At 47.1% G+C, this 15205-nt stretch overlaps 1 protein-coding gene across 1 annotated transcript in view; it reads left to right on the top strand.

Moving 5' to 3' along the window:
- Positions 1 to 15205, top strand: part of LOC124545957 (uncharacterized GMC-type oxidoreductase Mb1310-like) — a 94038-nt gene that overhangs the window by 30060 nt on the left and 48773 nt on the right. Inside the window, exons 2-3 of the mRNA XM_047124920.1 lie at positions 9423 to 9797; positions 12344 to 12503. Coding sequence (XP_046980876.1) covers positions 9423 to 9797; positions 12344 to 12503 — 535 coding nt within the window. The remainder of the gene's footprint in view (positions 1 to 9422; positions 9798 to 12343; positions 12504 to 15205) is intronic.

Raw genomic sequence — 15205 nt, 5'->3', positions numbered from 1 at the left:
CAAGAGGAGGACATCATCCCTGTGTCATTCTTGATATTTTTCACATGTATAACACAAGATGATTCCTCGCCTATGTAACAGGATGTAGGAGTTCATATAATTCGATCAGAATAATTATGTGACATGCTACAGCCTCTTAAATAGATGACGTAAGCTTTTCTATTACACTTTTTGATCAAAAGTATCTTGAAACTCTCATGTGATGCGGAATTGACCACTATATGTCACGAGATGCGGACGCGCCATTATTAAAGCACGTACTGATTATTGTGACGTCAGCAGAGAAGCAGCAACAGGAGAACCGTCAGAAGAAGTCAATGATCTCTGATGTGGGCCAGTCACTGTCCATCAGCGACATTCCAACCTTTCTGAAGCTGCTCAAGTAGATTGCTGGTAATGCGGTTCTGAAGTGGACACGCGAGGGGACGACCGCGGATATACCGAGACCAGACAGATCTCACGCGCTGACGAAGAGTGAGCAGCAGGGGCAACTACTCACGAGTTGCAGCAGTCCACGTAACACGGTAACTGTGCGTAGGGAGATGGTGAGCATGCGACACAGTGGTCGAGCAGCTGCTCATTAGCCACACATTTCTGTGCTCCAGGCTGAACCAAGCTCGAGGCGGTGTTACGAGTGACGCCACTGAACTGGATGGCCGGAAACGAGTCAATCGGAGTGATGAATCTCGCTACACCCTGTGGTAATGCGATGAAATTATTTGGCTCTTGCCAATGGCTGGAGAGCGTTACCTGACATCACGAGCAGTGCCAGCAGCGAAGTACGGAGGAGCTGGTGGTACGGTACAGGTGTGTTTTTCGTGTCAGGGTGTGGTCCGCTTAGGTGCGACTAAGAAAACGCTAAACGCGGAAGGATATAATTGCAATTTTTGATCATTGTGACGTTCGTACAGTAGAGAGACAGTATCAGCATGACAATGCACTCTGTCACAAAGCAACACCTGTGAGGCAATGGTTTGTGGTCAACACACTCCCGAAATGGACTGGTCCACCCAGAGCCCCAACCCGAACCTAATGGAGTGCCTTTGGATTGGGCGAGAACGCAGACTTCCCTCCAGATTGCAGCGTCTAAAGCCACTGCCTGCTCTCGTCTCGGCGGCTCTTCAGCACGAATGGCAGCCATTCCTCCGCAGACATCCAGACCTACACTGACAGCGCCTCTCCACCAGAGTTCAAGCCGTCATAAAGGCGAAGGGTGGACACTCATGTGACAAATGTGCACATGCTACTCATCAGGCAGTTCATAATTCGATAAGAATAATTATATGAAGTGGTAGGTCCCGTTCTGTTACGCATATAAAAAACATTAACACGAATGATGTGTTCTTAAGAGAAATAAGCATACCTCCACGCACTTCTTAATGTGCTGATCTGTTAGTTGAAAATGGCTACACAGCCAAAAATACGATCGGAAATAAATAAATCCATTTACCGACGCTGTAGGCGAAAAAGGTTGTCGCTTCTAAAGGACCTTGCGTGATGTGAGAAGAGGGCACTAGAAAACCTGCAGGAACAACGTGGATGCGTGTGGCTGGAAACCGCAGTGCAAGGAAAGCTGCTGCCGGGGCCTTTATCCAGAAATTGATATTAAATAGCGACTACTGCTGCTGCTGCTGCTGCTGATCAAGGTCAAACACTAGGTCATTTACTTTATACCCAAATGAGAGTGAACATGACACGAGGTAAAGCAAGTGTCGTATCACTTCCGGCTTCTCCTCATCCGAGTCTCACGGAACATTATCGCTAACAGTAATACCCTTTTGCAATTCTTGAAGTATGGCCTTTGCAAGGACAGTTTAAAATAATCGCAAATACAGGTTTATTACAAATGATTGAAGCGATTTCACAGCTCTACAATAACTTTATTATTTGAGATATTTTCACAATGCTTTTCACACACATACAAAAACTCAAAAAGTTTTTTTAGGCATTCACAAATGTTCGATATGTGCCCCTTTAGTGATTCGGCAGACATCAAGTCGATAATCAAGTTCCTGCCACACTCGGCGCAGCATGTCCCCATCAATGAGTTCGAAATCATCGTTGATGCGAGCTCGCAGTTCTGGCACGTTTCTTGGTAGAGGAGGTTTAAACACTGAATCTTTCACATAACCCCACAGAAAGAAATCGCATGGGGTTAAGTCGGGAGAGGGTGGAGGCCATGACATGAATTGCTGATCATGATCTCCACCACGACCGATCTATCGGTTTTCCAATCTCCTGTTTAAGAAATGCCGAACATCATGATGGAAGTGCGGTGGAGCACCATCCTGTTGAAAGATGAAGTCGGCGCTGTCGGTCTCCAGTTGTGGCATGAGCCAATTTTCCAGCATGTCCAGATACACGTGTCCTGTAACGTTTTTTTCGCAGAAGAAAAAGGGGCCGTAAACTTTAAACCGTGAGATTGCACAAAACACGTTAACTTTTGGTGAATTGCGAATTTGCTGCACGAATGCGCGAGGATTCTCTACCGCCCAGATTCGCACATTGTGTCTGTTCACTTCACCAATAAGAAAAAATGTTGCTTCATCACTGAAAACGAGTTTCGCACTGAACGCATCCTCTTCCATGAGCTGTTGCAACCGCGCCGAAACTTCAAAGCGTTTGCCTTTGTCATCGGGTGTCAGGGCTCGTAGCAATTGTAAACGGTAAGGCTTCTGCTTTAGCCTTTTCCGTAAGATTTTCCAAACCGTCGGCTGTGGTACGTTTAGCTCCCTGCTTGCTTTATTCGTCGACTTCCGCGGGCTACGCGTGAAACTTGCCCGCACGCGTTCAACCGTTTCTTCGCTCACTGCAGGCCCCTTACAGAGGCATCCAGAAGCTTTAAACTGCGCATACCATCGCCGAATGGAGTTTACTGGCTTACTTTCTCTTTTTTACTTTATTCCTGTTTTTTACTTTATTCCTCTTGCACAGTCCTTCGAAGACGTCCATTGTCTGAAACGTGGAAGGAAATGTCGTTCACTCAAGATATTCGATTGCATAGTATATTCAACAATGAGTTCATGAGTGACTAATAAAGCTTAAAACATTTGTAGGTTGAATCAGCTTTTAAAATTTTCTCTTCATAATGGATATGAAGTAAATTAGTGGCGTAACTTGCGTGATGAACATCATTGAACACCCTAATCAGAAAAATCAAAACCTAGTCAAACACTTCTCTATTGTACTTAGATACCACAACCTAAGAACAAGATGTACGTATCAATCGCGTCACTAAGTGGAACGTCAAATCCAGTGCCACAGTGCCGAAGGTTAAATGTTTAAATGACGCGAGAACATGCGGAAATTGCGTGTGCACAATGAAAGTATCTCTAGTTTTGCAACTTCACTTACGTCAAATATCTAATTTGTTCTTAAATTTAACTCACACCAGGAACAAAAATATTTGTTCTGCAATAAGCCAACAATTTGCGTAATATGAGACTTAGTGAACGTCAAGTTGGTACGCGTGTTAAGATGCAATACAGTTCCCAACCCATTCGAGGCATTTTTTTTTTTTTTTTTTTGCTTCCTACAGAACATGTAGCACGCATATGCGTGCTGCTAAACCCCGACCAGCTCTGCTTCTAGTTTTGCTCTGCTTCTAATTTTGTGGTTGTGCAATGTGGGATGCTGATAATTATACGTTAATTAAAACAGGACGATGATTACCTGCTAACTGGCAGATAAGAGCGACACCCAAGTCGTCGGCAGCGGCAGGCGCGTACTGTTTATATAAGCGGTCGGGGTCAGCGCCGGCTGCAGTCCACGGCTGTTCGTGCAGCAGCCGAGGTTTCCGTCCGGCCATCTTGAACAACGCGAGTGGAAGACGAGCAGCGTGTGTGTGCTGCTCGATTTCCGCGCCCCTGAGTGCATTAAACCGAAGGTACAGTGACACGACGGCGCAGAAGGCGCTGGCAGCGAAGTGCAGTTACCCAATACGCCTTCACTCGTTTCTTGAAGACTTGAAGTGCCTACTGCTTTTTGTTTGGTATGTCAGTGGGTTTACATCAGACAGCGAATGTCGTTTATACCGCACATCCTACACTGTAACGCATTACCTGTCCACTACGCGGAGTGTTTGTTGTCTGTCGTTACCTGTCGTACATCGCATTTAAATTGGCAGGTGGTTTGACACAGAGTCTATTTTAGAGAATTTGTTAAAGTTCTTCTATATATGAAATATATTCGCAGTTGCGAATATGGACAACCATCAGCTGTATAATGGAATGATGATAGTGAAAATTTGTGTCCGAAGAACTTTGCACCGTAATTCGGAGTAACACAAGCACTGCAATACCTTATTTATCCACCAACGCCTGGCAAGCGACTTTCCAGTAAAATGTCTCTTCTGTACGGGAACATACATAATGGATGTACGAGTACAGGTTGTAGAGACACATGGTTGACGACGTTTGGGTCTGGCCGTGAGTCGCGCTCGCACAGCCAAACGGTAAGGCGACCGCTCGCGGTAAGCGGGAAACCGGGGTTCGAGCCCCGACCGGGCACAAGTTTTCACTGTCGCCAGTCAGTTATACAGCTGATGGTTATCCACATTCGCAAGTGCGAATATATTTCATGTATTCATGAAGGCTGTAGTCGCAGTGCCTGTTCATTACGACATACGCGCATGTCATAAGGAACTTTGGATCGTAATCCGGAATAAAACATGCACTACAGCATCGTAAGTTGTTCGATGTCGCGAGTGATGTCATACTTTGAAAAGCGACAACGGTAATCGACATTTGTTTGTTCAGCTTTTCCTCTGTGCGGATACTGTAAGCTCTGTAGCCTATGGTGCCATAGTAATAGGGTGCTGGATAACAACTTTATTAATGAAGCTTCTTGACAGATTAAAACTGTGTGCCGGACCGAGACTCGAACTCGGGACCTTTGCCTTTCGCGGGCAACTGCTCTACCATCTGAGCTAACCAAGCACGACTCACGCCCCGTCCTCACAGCTTTAATTCCGCCAGTACCTCGTCTCCTATCTTCCAAACTTTCTAGGAAATTTATTAATATTGGTACTGTCTATGAGCGCACTGAAAGTGTTTTTCCGTTGCCACGCGCTTTCCTTTTGTTAAGCTGAATCTTCGCCGGAGGTCTGGACATTAAATGTAGACTTCCAAGATACTTTCAAATGCCAAATCTCTAATAAAGCATTTACTAGATCTACGTCGGCAGTACTGTGTTACCATTTCCGGATCTGCAATAGGGTAGCACCGAAATTGACAGGAAAAATATTTAAGTAGCATGATACAACAATGAACATAAATATTTCGTTTTCTTCTTCTTCTTCTTCTTCTTCTTCTTCTTTCGTTTCACCCTCTTTGGGGTACGCTGGATCAATCATTTCTTTATGCGTTGTTCTTTTCTTAGGGCCCAGTATTTCTTCATTCTTTCTGATCTTCCTTTCCTCACTTCTTCCGAGATGAACGGTTTGGACTTTTGTATATATTTGTCTTGGAACCTTATGTTTTCATCTTTAGTAATTAATTTAGCTGTTCGATCGATAAGTGAATTTTCTGAAATCTTTAATTCTACTAGGTCTTTCTCAGTTTCTTTAAACCAGTTGGGTTTCGTATTGCGGTTACGGAAAAAGTCAAACAGTTGTTTGGTTAATCTGTTGGAATTCATTCTGAGAAAATGACGATATGGTTCAAATGCCTCTGAGCACTATGGGACTTAACATCTGTGGTCATCAATCCCCTAGAACTTAGAACTACTTAAACCTAACTAACCTAAGGACACCACACACACCCATGCCCGAGGCAGGATTCGAACCTGCGACCGTAGCGGTCGCGCGGTTCCAGACTGTAGCGCCTAGAACCGCTCGGCCACTCCGGCCGGCCAAAATGACCATAAAAATTTATCCTCCTTTTTGGCATAGTATCTGAAAGTTTTTCAATTTTCTTATGGAGAGTTTCATTTTTTATGTATATAATCTTAGTGTCTTTAAATTTTGGTCCTAAGATTTTTCTTAAAATTCTTCTTTCCATTATCTCAAGTTCTTCCATCTGGCCTTTGAAATTCATGTTTAGTGTTTCTGTTGCATACAGTGCTTCTGGCTTATTCACTGTCTTGTAATGTGTAATTTTGGACTTCCATGAAAGGGATTTTTTGTTGTATGTATTTCTTATTGGTTGGAAGACCAATTCTAGTTTATTTTTTCCGAATTCCATTTCTTTGCTTTCCCCAGCATTCCAACTATCCATTCTCCGAGATATTCGAATTCTTTTACTACTTCAACCTTTTGTTCTTGAACTTTGAGGTATTTATACGAGTCCTTGATGTTTGTCAATATCATGGTTTCTTCAAAGAAGAAGTGATGACCTATTTCACCTCCTTGTTTCTTTAGCTCAAGGATTTTCTCTCGTGCTTCTTCCATTGCTTCAGCAAACAGGGCCATATCATGTGCAAAAGCAATGCAATTTACTTTAAGGTTCTTCTTTTTGCAACCCAGTCTTATAACACTCTTCATTGTGAGCGATGGTCCCATTTACATCTCGAAATTGGAGGGTGGGTGCTTTGTATCTTGATAAAATTTGTATGAAAGTTCTGTAAAAGCTTCTTGTGTTTTAGTAAATTCTTCATCAATTTGGAGGAGAGTTTTCTTTTCATGTGTCTTCTTAATCCTTTTTATATTTTTATCTACCAGTTTTCTAACTGTAATGAAATTCAATCTGCTTTCTTCTGTTTTCTGTGCTTGCCAGTTTTGCCATGCCTGTTTTCTTGTTTCAATGAGGGCGTATTTCGTTTTACTACAATACGTGGAACAAAAACATACCTTAACTTTATAACAGGCCGGCCTGTGTGGCCGAGCGATTCTAGGCGCTTCAGACCGGAACCGCGCGACCGCTGCGGTCTAAGGTTCGAATCCTGCCTCGGGCATGGGTGTGTGTGATGTCCTTCGGTTAGTTTGGTTTAAGTGGTTCTAAGTTGTAGAGGACTGATGATCTTAGATGTTAAGTCCCATAGTGCTCAGAGCCATTTGAACCATTTTTTTATTTTTATTTTTTTAATCACGTGAGCAGAACTGGTTGTGCGCCATTGGCAGGCCTCCGAGCAAGTGCCTTACTTCGTCGAGTGGACAAGAGAAGCTATGGCGTTCACCAGTACCTTTTCTTCCCAGCGACGGATATGTTCCAACAGATGCGTGGTAACGTGGGACATGTCAATAACAGACAGGACTGGTGCCTGTTCCTGTCGGAAAACTAAAACGTTCTGTCTGTTTATATCGCCAAAGAGTGACAAGACATGGACTAGACATCCACATCTACTAAAATTTAGTTACCGGTCGACCAGGAATTGCCTGCACTGTGTGAAAGTAAACGATCGGTGTGACTGGGAAACGTCAATTACTTCCCACACAATGGAGACCAGACACGTTTTTTTGTTCAGTTGTATGGCTTGCAGCAAGAAGCGCCCAGCGCTGCCCCGGCTCCAGATGCGTCGTCCAGACGACAAGTGGGAACAGAACTGACAGCTAGGCGAGCGAGGTAGAGAGCTGAGTCGAGCTGGTCCGTCAGGCGTCAACATCCTTCGCTGGTAGAGGCAGTCGTTTTGTAGTGAGTGAGAGGCGGCGCTACGTCTGCGCGTAGTACAAACGGTTCGTCTGGCTGATAATAATTATTTATTGTAAAATGGCGAAACTGGGTAGCCACTAGGGAGACCCTCTTAAAACAAATTATCATACAGAAGTGGTGGTCGTTCTTTCAGACATGTCCTGCAGCCACTATGAATCGAGACACAAGGGAAGTAAAGACATTAGCTGCGACTGGGCATCGATCAGAAGGGTCAATAGCTTATGGAAAAACTGATTGTTTCGGCCTGCGGTAACGTAAGATAAGAAATTGCATGTATCTTTTCAACAGCTGTCGAAGAATCATAGGTAAAATTACAGCACTGGATCGAAAATAAAGGGCATAGCTTGTGCTGTATCGCCATAGATAAGAAAGTTCTGGGTGTTAACCTTACAGAAAAATACTCTCCTCTTTGTGTGGTATCACTTGCCTACATCTTGTATCGATATCTCCAATGTTTTAGGATATTTGAGGGATATTAGGAATATTTCATTCACGTGCGTGTGCAGTCGGAAGTGAGGGCGTTACATAAATTCTATTTTCTCCAGAATGAAGACAGAGAGAGGCATGGCAAGTCTTTAAAAAAAATTATTAGCTAAATTTCATTCACAGGTACATATAGTGTAATATGCACCAAACAAAATCATAACAACCTCTATTTTTCATTGCAAATTTTTCAAATTTCGCACAGTGTCGTACTTAGATGCAAAAATCAAATAAAATATGACCATTATCGAAATTTTGAGACGTTCATCCAGAAGCTGACAAGTAAAGATACAGGTAACGTCAAAAAAAATTTTTTTTCTGCAGCAGTTTGTGTGAAATCTTTCAGAAACGTTGCAGGGCGTGCGACTCGATTCTTTCAGCAGGTGTCGCCGAGCAGCGTGCAGGAGGTGGCCAGCTGACAGGCGCTGGGCGGCGCCGCCACCCTGCTGCCACTCTGTGCTGGCTCGCACGGGCAGCGTTGATTGGCTGAGGACGTCTCAGCGGCACAACAGAGTGAGGACGGGTGACGGCACTGCCAGCAGCAGACCCTGTGCGTGTAAGGGATCCGTGGTCCCACCAACATAGACGCTAGTATCCGACGCCCAGGTCGATAGTAGACAGGAGTCGATTGCCAAATGCTGCAGGAGGCAGTGAGACGAGTGTCGACCGAGGAGTAGCACTGAAGAGTGTCGAGTGCTGGAGAGACGGGCAAGAATGGTGGTCGAGTAAATTCACCGAATTGTGACAGATGAGCGCGTCCCCCTAATCGTCGTGGGGTGGACTCTCATCGATACCGATTCGCGAGTGATATGAAACAGAAAGTGACAAGTGCCGAATCACGTGTTTCGCGTCAACCGCGTCGGCCAGCAGCAACCGTGGATTGCAGTGAGGATTGTTGTGGATGTTAACCATCATCATTGCGTGTGACGATGTACCTAAAATCAACAACTAATAAAAGACATAACTGTGATTAGACGTGTAAGGCGAAGGTAACAACTGTCTCAGCATTTGTGTGTTACCAGGAAAAATATATCAGTTTGTACATCGCAACCTTTGTGGTCCTTAATAACAGACAAACTTTCAATCATTCCACTATTCAGTTGCAAAACAGCCGCACTCGGTAGAAATACCCCCGAAACCACAGCAGAAAAACCGATAGCCTTTCGTCCATTAAGCACACGGTCATATAATCATATAATTAATCATATAATATAATTAACTGTTTGGCGGCTTCGGAAAGTTGTACAAAACCCAATAAAGAATTTAAACGGGGGTGTTTCAAATGCGTCCACTGTGCTGGTGTGCAGAGCGATGCGCGGGGCCGTGCTGTGGCGCCTGGCAGCTGTGCAGCAGCTGCTGCTGGTGCTGTCCGGGGGCGGCGGGGCGGCGAGCCAGTCGCTGGCGGGGGCGGCGGCGCGGCTGCTGCGCGAGGCGCGCGAGTTCGCGGGGGCGCAGCCGGCGGACGCGGAGCCGCGCGCCGAGTACGACTTCGTGGTGGTGGGGGCGGGCTCTGCGGGGGCGGCGCTGGCGGCGCGGCTGTCGGAGCGGCCGGACAGCAGCGTGCTGCTGCTGGAGGCGGGCGGCGACGAGGCGCTGGTGCCGGGCGGCGTCCCGCTGCTGGCGCCGCTGCTGCAGCTCGGCCCGCAGGTGTGGCGACAACGCAGCCGCCCCGACGCCGCCGCCTGCCTCGGCTACGTGGGCCAGCAGTGCAACCTGCCCAGGGGCAAGGTGCGTGGGTGGGTGGGTGGCGGCTGCCGGTGTACACACCTACTGCTATCCTTCAACTTACATGTCTGTGTAGGAATTCTAAACACTGGTGGTGCAGGTCACGGTCTGGCCTATACATGTCATACGCCTGAGGCGACAAAGGTCACGGTGTCACTCCTAATACGGTGTGCACCTCCTTTTGCCCGGTGGAAGTCCCCTGCTGAACCATTGACCCATGTTGCCGGTATAGGCGTCCAAAATTCCGAAGGTGTTGCCGGTGCACGATTTTGTGCAAGAGCTGACCTCTCGATTATGCCACATAAATGTTCAAATGGGATTCGTATCGCGTGACTTGAGTGGCCAAATCATTCATTCTAATTGTGCAGAATGTTGTTCAAACCAGTCGCAAAGGCCGGCCGCAGTGGGCAAGCGGTTCCAGGCGCTACAGTCTGGAACGGTCGCAGGTTCGAATCCTGCCTCGGGCATGTATGTGTGTGATGTCCTTAGGTTAGTTAGGTTTAAGTAGTTCTAAGTTCTAGGGGACTGATGACCTTGGAAATTAAGTCCCATAGTGCTCAGAGCCATTTGAACCAACCAATCGCAAACAATTGTGGTCCAGAGACATGACTGTTGTTGGGGAACATGAAGTCCATGACTGGCTGGAAATGGTCTCCAAGTAGCCGAACATAATCATTTCCAATCAATGACCGGTTTGGTTGGACAGAGGACGCAGTCCATTCCATGCAAACAGACGCCAAATCATTATAGAGCCACCACGGGCTTGCACAGTGCCCTCCGAAAACCTGTGTCCGTGCTTCGTGGGACCTGAACCTCACTCAAAACCTACCATCAGCTGTTACCAACTGAAATCGGCACTCTTCTGAGCACGCCACGGTTTTCCAGTCATCTAGGGTCAAGCCGATGAGGGTGTGAGCCCACGAGAGGCGCGGTAGGCGATGCCATGCTGTTAGCACTATCACTCACGTCATTCGTCTGCTGCCATAGCCCGTTAACGCCAGATTCAGTTCTACTTACCTAATGGACACGTTCCTCGTACATCCCACGTTCATTTCTTTGCTTATTTCACGTAGTGTTGCTTGGCTGTTAACACTGACAACTCTAAACGCTAACACTGCTGCTCTCGGTCGTTAAGTGAAATCTCTCGGCCACTGTATTGCCCGTGGTGAAAGACAATGCCTGAAATCTGGTATTCTCAGCACACTCTTGACACTGTGGATGTCGGAATCTTGAATTCCGTAACGACAGCCGAAACTGGATGTCCTATGCGTCTGGGTGCTACTACCACTCCGCATTCTAAGTCTGTTAGTCCCTGAAGTGCAGCCATAATCACGTTGGAAACATTTTCACATGACTCACTTCAGTACAAATAACAGCTCGACGAATGCACTGCCCTCTTACACTTTGTGTACGCGATATTGCCGCCGTCTGTATGTGCACATATCGCTATCCCATTACTTTCATCACCTCATTGTTAACTGAAGTTCGCTGAGGCGTTTTCTGCCTGTGTATACGGTTTTCAATAATGGATAGACTGAGATCCGTGTAAAAACAGCACCCACCATTGTTGGGGCCACCACCAGCTCGCATAGCCCCTTGCTGGCAACCTAGGTGCATGGCTTCGTGGGGTCAGTGCCACATTCGATCCCTACCATCAGCTCTCACCAGCTAAAATCGGGATTTAGCTGAACGCAAGACGGTTTTCCAGCCGGGGTCCAACCGACAGGGTCACGAGACCAGGAGAGGCTTAGCAGGTGATATCTTGCTGTTAGCAAAGCCACTCGCGTCGGTCGTCTTCTGCCATACCTATTGAAGTCCACATTTCGCCGCACTGTCCTACGTATATCTTCATCGTACGTCCCACACTGATTCCTGCAGTTACTTGTCGGAGTGTTGCTTGTTTGTTAGCACTAACAACTCCACGCAAACGCCGCAACTCTCGTTGGTTTAGTGAGAAGTATTCTCGGCACACCCTTGATTTCGTGGATCGGAATAATCAATTTCCTAACAATTTCCAAAACAATGTCCCATGCATCCGGCTCCAACTACCATTCAGCGTTCAGCGTCTGTTAATTCCCACAGTGCGACCATAATCACGTCGGAAATCTTTTCACACGAATCACCTGAGTGCAAATGACTGATCCGTCAGTGCACCGCCCTTTCATGCCGTGTGTACGCGATACTACCGCCCTCTGTATGTGTGCAGTCCGCCCCCGGTAGCCGAGTGGTCAGCGCGACAGAATGTCAATCCTAAGGGGTTCGATTCCCGGCTGGGTCGGAGATTTTCTCCGCTCAGGGACTGGGTGTTGTGTAATTCTAATCATCATCATTTCATCTCCATGGACGCGTAAGTCGCCCAAGTGGCGTCAAATGGAAATACTTGCACGCGGCGAACGGTCTACCCTACGGGAGGCCCTAGCCACTCGGCATGTGCATATCGCTACCCCGTGATTTTTGTCACCTCAGTGTGTTAACACGCTACACTACAGAGACCCTTACAGATGCCACCTGCGCCACTGTGTATGGCTAAGACCCGCGCCGCTCTCCAGGTGCTGGGCGGCTCCAGCAGCGTCAACTACATGATCCACACGCGCGGCAACCGGCGCGACTACGACGGCTGGGCCGCTCTGGGGAACCCCGGCTGGAGCTACGACGACCTCCTCCCCTACTTCCGCAAGCTGGAGAACGTCTCCGGCGTTCCAGACCTGGGTGAGTACTGCCGAGAGCCTGCCACCCTGGCAAGCACCGGGGTGGGTACAGTACTGGACTGAAAAGTCTGGCGAATACAGAATCCTCTCCGTGCATTACATGACGCACCAGGCATATTGCAGTTTCACATTTATGTTCAACACGCACAATATGCTAGTACAGGCCATTAGCAATCGGCCTAAGCTATTATAAAGTCATACTTAAATGATCATTACAAACAGCAAGAAAAATAACACACTGCTACAACAGGAATGCAGTAACATTTTAATACAAATAAATCAGACGAGATCCGAAATGGAAAGGATTGACGCTTAATAAACACTGTCCTGTACATTAATGTGGGCACCTGTTAATAGCCTGAACAACCACCTTTTGCAGAGCAAACCTGCAGAAAGATAGTCAGTGACGTTCTTGAAGGTACCAACAGAGACGTGCAGTCAGGCAAAGCCCAGTGCTATGGCCAGCTGCAATAGGTTTCTCGGATGAGGATCCATGGTGCGAACAGCCCGATCCATGGTGTCCCACAGATTCTCAACCGGGTTTAAAACGCGGGGGGGGGGGGGGGGGGGGTCTGGTGGCTAGGAGGGTACGGCAGAATCATCTTGATGCTCTTCCAACCACGCAAGGACACCGCGAGCCGTGTGACACACTGCATTGTCCTGTTGGTAGATCGTCAAACTCCACGTAGGACGTTGTCCCCAAAGATAGATGCTTACTTGAGTTCATCCACAGTGCCTTCCACAATGACGAAATCACCCACGTAGTGACACAAAATCACTCCGCAGAACATATCGTCGCTCCCTCCTCTGCCCTCAATTTTTGCGAAGATTGTTGAAGGGCCATGTCCACCAAAAGCCATCTGTCCGATGGAGCATAGGACTGTTTCATCTGAGACGGCCACCTGTCGCCGTTCAGTGGGCGTCCGGTTGAGGTATTGGCGTGTCAATTCCAGCTTTCGTCGCCGGTGAGCAGCTGTCAACGTGAGTGCGTGGATCAGTCGCTTCCTGCAGAGGCGCCGTTCGATGAACGGTTTCTGACGAGGCACTGTTGGCAGCCCCTCGGTTCATCTGGGCTGTCAGTTGCACGTCTGTTCGCCCGTACACATCTTCGCAGCAGTCCTTCACCCCCGTCATCTGTGGCCCATGTTGCACCAAAGTTGCCTCGGCGGAAGTTCGATAAATAGCGCCATTTTCCCACGCACGGGATATCGGCGGCACGCTAACAGTTTACAAACTTGGCCGTTTCCGCAACGTTTCCACCCTTAGCTCGAAAGACAGTGATCGTGCCCTTTTGGACGTCAGATAATTCCTTTCCGCATTTTGACAAAGGCTGCACATTCTTCCGCGTCCCGCCCTCCACCCCGACCCTTTATATACCCTCCAGTGGTAGAGCTGCGACTTGCTGTCTGTGACTGGTCACTGCGAGTTGACATCGAACACAGGCGGTGGTCACATTAATGTGACTGGACCGTGTGGTTCTTTACTAACAGCAACCTCAGTTGCTGTTGTAGTTGTTGCTTTGATTGGAACACGCTAAGTGTACCTTCCTGCCACTTTTATGTAAAACTGTGGTTCATAAACGGATATTTAGTAAGCACTCGACTACTCAAACCGAACGACCAATAAATTAAGAACAGCTACAATATCCAAAAGATGATAAGACGCTAGGACCAGTGGCAAACCGCGAACTCCCGTCTTACGAGAAAACTGGGAGCTCTTCCAAAAAATGCGGCCAACAGACGCACTGGGCGCCGCAAGTACCACACACTGCTGGGTTCTCTCCCCGGCAGAGGACTGTATGTATCGAAGTGGTGAATGTTCTATTTGGAGACGTGTCAGCAGCAGTGGCTGGAAGCTGCTAAGCCACGGCTGGGGAGCAGCTTGTTGTCACCAACGTCCTGTCGTTCTTCCTCCCAGTAACGTATAGTCCTGTACCTCAAATGATTGAACCCAGTATCAGCAGTCAGTGGGGAAGCGTAAATTTTCAGGCCGTGGTACCCCGAAGAAAGCATAAATTTGAGACATGAGTGCCGGCAGAGACTATCACAGAAACCTATCATTAAATTTGATCGATTAGTTTATAAGGAAAATTGATTTTTAAATCGTCAGTTTGACTTAACTCCAGACGAAGGAGCCCTTACGTTAATGCTGTCGATGACAATGATCAGGTACATGAAACCCTAAAAACATGAAAGAATACATGCTGCCGGCCGGAGTGGCCGTGCGGTTCTAGGCGCTACAGTCGAACCGTGCGACTGCTACGGTCGCAGGTTCGAATCCTGCCTCGGGCATGGATGTGTGTGTTGTCCTTAGATTAGTTAGGTTTAAGTAGTTCTAAGTTCTGGGACTGATGACTTCCGAAGTTAAGTCCCATAGTGCTCAGAGCCATTTGAACCATTTTGAATACATGTTGACAGTTAGTATAAAAAAGGCTGCCACATACTAAAACTTAGAAATAAAATACCGCATACTGCTATATACTGAAATCCATTGTAGGTGTGATTAAGGCAGACATCAGAAAGTGTGATATCAAAAACTACTCCAACAGCTGAAAATTAATATGAAAACCAACATTTGACCTGAGTCGATCGTATCCCACTGAAGCTGTAAACTAAATCTGTTTTATCGATGGCATCTAACAATAGTTGTAAAATCCGATCGTATGTGTTTCTCTCACTACAGAGCTACGTTCTTTACCGCTAA

Source organism: Schistocerca americana, chromosome 8 (assembly GCF_021461395.2).
Source record: "Schistocerca americana isolate TAMUIC-IGC-003095 chromosome 8, iqSchAmer2.1, whole genome shotgun sequence".
Taxonomy (NCBI): Eukaryota; Metazoa; Arthropoda; class Insecta; order Orthoptera; family Acrididae; genus Schistocerca; species Schistocerca americana.
The sequence above is the reverse complement of the archived record's forward strand: the minus strand, read 5'-3'. Positions and strand labels throughout refer to the sequence as shown.